Source organism: Chrysochloris asiatica, unplaced genomic scaffold, assembly GCF_000296735.1.
Source record: "Chrysochloris asiatica unplaced genomic scaffold, ChrAsi1.0 scaffold00076, whole genome shotgun sequence".
Taxonomy (NCBI): Eukaryota; Metazoa; Chordata; class Mammalia; order Afrosoricida; family Chrysochloridae; genus Chrysochloris; species Chrysochloris asiatica.
Genome location: NW_006408594.1, coordinates 13,002,310 through 13,007,410, shown reverse-complemented (window position 1 = coordinate 13,007,410; position 5,101 = coordinate 13,002,310). Strand labels below are relative to the sequence as shown.

General features: G+C 45.2%; 1 protein-coding gene across 1 annotated transcript in view; it reads left to right on the top strand.

The window, feature by feature from the left end:
- The window catches only part of RFX4 (regulatory factor X, 4 (influences HLA class II expression)), a 222,706-nt gene that overhangs the window by 99,385 nt on the left and 118,220 nt on the right, over positions 1-5,101 (top strand). Inside the window, exon 4 of the mRNA XM_006865252.1 lies at positions 4,574-4,697. Coding sequence (XP_006865314.1) covers positions 4,574-4,697 — 124 coding nt within the window. The remainder of the gene's footprint in view (positions 1-4,573; positions 4,698-5,101) is intronic.

Genomic DNA, 5,101 nt, shown 5'->3' with positions numbered 1-5,101 from the left:
GTTATGGTGTTGGAGGAGAATATTGACAGTGCCATGGGCTGCCAAAAGAACCAATGGATCTGTGTTGAAAAAAGTACAGCCAGAGTGCTTGCTCCATGGAAGCCAGGATGGTCAGACTTCGTCTCTCATACTTGAGACATATTGTCAGAAAGGACCAGTCACTGGAGAAGGATATCATGTTTGATAAAGGTGAGGGTCAGAGAAAAAGAGGAAGACCCCCAGCGAGATGGACTGGCACAGTGGCAGCATCAAGGGGCTCAAGTGTAGTAACGATTGTGAGGTTGGCGCAGGCCTGGCAGTGTTTCGTTCTGTTGTGTATAAGGTTGCTATGAATCGGTGCCAACTCAATCGCACCTAACAACAATAACAACAATGTCTAAAATACAATCTATGACCCTTGGGGGTTACTTTGAAATTCTTCTGTACTGGAGCCATTGCTGGTGAATAAAGAATATGAAGCTTTCAGTTAATGTTAGTTATTGCTGTTATTGACGACATTGTTAATATCCCTGCAGCATCCCAGTAATGCTCAAGTTTTACTGCTTCTGAGTTTGTAGTTTTCATCAGTGCTCTCTGAGTACCACTACAGTTCTGCCTCCTGAACATAATATTTTCACATTCACTCTTCAGGAATATATGGCACTTGCTAAATCTTTTGGTCAGGCTGTATTCTTCGGGGTGGCAGTCTTTTCTACTCAGGAACCCCTTTCACAAGCCCATGTCTCCTCTGTTCATCTGTCATTCATGTTGTTCCTCTGGCCTGGGATGCCCTCAGTCCACTGGGGCAGAACACCAAGTGGTTTGGAATGAGACAAACTCTCCAGGACCATATGCAAATGAGTTATGCTCTCAGAGCCTCCATTTTTCCATCTGCAACACAGGTATAATGTTGGTAAATTGCCATCAAGACATCTCCAATTCATTGTGACCTTACATATGGCAGAACACAATGCTACCTGGTTCTGCGCTATCTTCAGGATTGTTGGTCTGTTTGAGCCCATTGTTGGACCCCAAAGGTGTCACTCGATTTCTCTGACCCTCTACTTTACCAAACATGCTGTCCTTGTCTAACAGTTGGTCTTTCCTGATAATGTGTCCAAACTAGGTAAGCTACAGTTTCTCCATCCTCCTTTCTAGGGACATTCTTATATTCGTTCTGACACTGATTTGTTGATTATTCTAGCAGTCTGACATGGTTGTTGCGAAGATCCAATGAAGTAACTAACGGGCACCAGAGCTTGTTGCCTAGCAAGAGTTCCACCAATGGTAGCAATTGTAGTTGTTGAAAAGTTCCAGACCCAATTCCACCATGGAACCGTAATCACCCCTTCTTACCTATACATTCATCTCTTTGTTCTTCCACCTTCAACTGCACCTCTGTGCAGTGGTTTATAATACTGAACTAGTCTTGTTCCTTGTGCATTTTCTCTCCCCGAATAGACTGCAAAGTGAACTGGGGCATGGATTGTGTCTTATGCCAACACAAGTGCCTACAGGAGCCAGACAAGGAGCAGAAAATAGGCTGGGTGTAAGGAAAACAGGGAGGAGAGAGGACCCGGGCCAGCTCGAGGGCACATGTAGCCCTAGCCAATTGTTGTCATGCGGGAATATGGGCTCAGCGCTGCCAGATCTCAGCTTTTTCAAAAGCAGCCAGAAATCCAGATTTTTATGTGAAATGTCCTGAATTTAGAAAGTTGGGCCAACATTGTTCAGGCCAAACAAAGCATGTTTGTGAGACCCCAGTTTGTGAAGGCTGTCTTGCTCAGACAGTTCTTACAAGTTTGTGCATAAGCTGCTTATTTGGAACTCTGGACTCATTTTTATAAAGAAAGAATGAAAGGCAGACAGGGGGTCCAGGCTAACCCTAGCAGGATAAGTTTTTACTAATACAAGACCTGAAGCTTAGGACTGCCCTAAGAGACCTAATCTCTATGTGAAACCATTTTCCTTCAGGGAAACACATTTAGAGTTCCAATTTATAATGTTCAGGATGCATATACCAGAACGTAAGCCCTTTCGTGACAACCTTTGTTTTGTTTACCACGTCTTCTTTGTGTCTAGAAGTGGCAATCAGTAAATGTTGGTTGAAGTGAAAATTACCTGTGTCTAGAACCGTCTGTCCATACTGTTCAGTCCTGTTTAGATTCTGGACATTTCACATAAAAATCTGGATTTCTGGCTGTATGGAAGGAAGCTAGCATTAGTTTGCTCACCACAGTATTCTCAACAGTTGATGGTAATTAGAGATCAATACAGGATCACTATGAGTTGAAACCAACTCAACCACACTTAGCAACAGCAAAATAATGATTAAGTAGGTAAATGACTGAAATCATCTACCCATCAAACACATATTGAGAACCTACAGTGTGGTAGATCTCCAGGATGCAGAACCAGATAACATCCCAGTCTCAAAGAATTTGGACATCTAGAAAGGATTGCATAAATGATTTCCTGGAACATTTCTAAAGCTCATCAGGGGTTACTCACTGTTCGCCTTCCCAGAAGAGGAGGGCATACATGGGATGACCAGGGACCTTTCAGCACCAGGCTTCTTCATTGATCTGAGTGTCCCTAAGGTTGAATTCATCCACAGGACTTGTCTATGAAGGACTGAACTGATTCTCTTCCAGCCTCATAACCAAATGAGGGCTGTCCTTTCTAGTGGGCACCTCGGGAGGTTGTGCCCTCCTTCTACTATAGTTACAACATTGCTGGACCCTTTCTCTGGCAAGCGCCCTCCGAGAGACTTAGTTGCTGCTTGAGGATATTTATTTCATTGCTTTAGAATCCTGCCTTGTTTTTGACCCCATCCAAAAAAGAAACAAACAAACAAAAACGGAAAAGGGTTATTCCTGTCACTTTAGATCCAAAACTTGATTCCAAATGACTTTGGGTTGCTTGCTTAAAATTCAGTTTATGATTTAAAAAAAAAAAACGAATTTATTGAGAGGTATAAGCCACAGGCTCTGGAGACAGGGCCTAAGAAGATGTCCCCAAATCTCTGTGTGCCACACCAGTTTTGTTGGAAGAAGTATTTACCCTTCCAACACGCCCATGCTAATTAAGGAGGTAAGTTCATTTGGATGTCTAGGTTCTGATGTTTGGCCTCAAAGGGATAGGGATGGAGAGCAAAGCATACCTAGTTTACATTTATATCCCCAGTATCTAGCACAATCTGATGCCCCTAATGGTTTACGTTTTATGGAGGGGAAGATTGGTCGAGCGTCTACTGCTTACCATCTTCCAGTGGCTGTAACAGGGACACGTCACACGCTACCTCTTCTGGTCTTCGCAACAACAACCTTGTGAAGTGGTCATAGTCATTAACTCCAAAAGAAACTGAAGCCCCAGGTTCAGTAACCTGCCCAGGGCCACACAAGCAATCAGTGGTTGAGAGAGTTCCTATGTTAACCCCTAAGCTATAAGCTACACTCATGAGAAGGGAATGGGTATTGTAAAAATCCAAGTACAGCAGAGACGATAAGACTAGAGCAATGAAGAGACTCCACTCCCTACTGCCATCACCAAACGGCCTGCAGTCAGCCTGCTCGTGACTGTTCAGCGTGCAGCCCATCCTTGGCCGTTTCTTTTCCCAGACCATCCACTGTTCCTTGCAGCCAAAGGATGTTAACTCATCCCTTTGCTTTTGAAGTCCTCTGATATTAGAAATGGCTACACAAGTGTGTGTGAGGTCTGGGGTCTGACTGAGTGGGGCACTTGTCAAGCCCTGAAGAGATTTTGGAGTTTAGGGGGACCTAATTCACTTCAGGAGTCCTGGTGTGGTGCTGTGGGTTAATACGTCGGACTGCAAAGTCATTTGAACTGCAAGTTCGGTGGTTCAAGCTCACCAGCTGCTCCTCAGAAACCCCATGCAGGGTCGCTATGGGTCAGAACCAACTTGACAGCACTTAACAACAACAACAACAACAACAATGCATCCAGAAGGAATTCTGATGGCGCAGTTGTTAAGTGCTTGTTTGCTAACCGAAAGACTGGTAATTTGAAGTCACCAGCCACTTTGTGGGAGAGAGTTGTGGCAGCCTGCTTCTCTAAAGGTTGACAGACTTGGACACGCCATAGAGCAGTCCTGGTCTGTCCTAAAGGGTTACTGTGACTCAGAATCTACTCAGCGGCATGAGTTTGGGTTTTGGGGATCAACCTAGATTTTGACCAGATTGGTGACAGTTAAAGGGAGCTCCCCCTACCACTGCCATAGTGACCCCATAGGACAGGCTGGCAATCTTGATGGAAGCAGACAGCCTCATCTTTCTCCTGCTGAGCAGCTGGTGGGATCAAAGCACAGACCTTTCGGTTAGCTGCCCAATGCTTAACACGTTGTGATAAGGACCCCAAAGGACCAGAGGGTCTGATCCCTGCAACCGTACTAAGTCCATTCATGATGTTAGGCAGATTGCTTTGTCTTCCTGGGCCTGTTTCCCCCTCTGCTTGAAGAGAGCAATTTCCAAGATCCACCCAGCTCTGGAGGAGGACGGGGAGAATGAGCCTTTCTCGAGTAGGTCAGGTGATACAGCAGCTCCCTCTGTGCTCACTGGGCATTTGTTCCCCCCAGGCTGGAGGAGAACTATGAGATCGCGGAAGGGGTCTGCATTCCTCGAAGTGCCCTCTACATGCATTACCTGGACTTCTGCGAGAAGAACGACACCCAGCCCGTCAATGCTGCCAGCTTCGGGAAGGTGAGTGCAGCCTGGCCATGCTGCCGTCTGCTTCCCCTCTGATTGATTTATGCACAGTGCTGAATCATTTGAAAACAGCTCACTTTTCCAGCTTAATGACCAAAGTAGATACTTAACTGCCGTAACCAAATTCAGACAATTCTTCTGAAACTTCCTATATGTAATTTACATAAAGTAACTTCTTTTTTTTTCCCCCTGGCAAGTACTGAACTCATAAGGACCTTATATGAATATCAGTGAGTGACCCTAAGACAGACAAACTGCTTGTGAAGTTTCACTAATGTCAAGGCCAGGGGAAAACTAGGAGGTGACTTGTATCATTAGGTTTGTGGTTTGGGGGTTCTCAGCTGGGAGTGCTACTATTTGTAATATCACTGCTGGCCTGACCCTTCCCTATCCAGCTG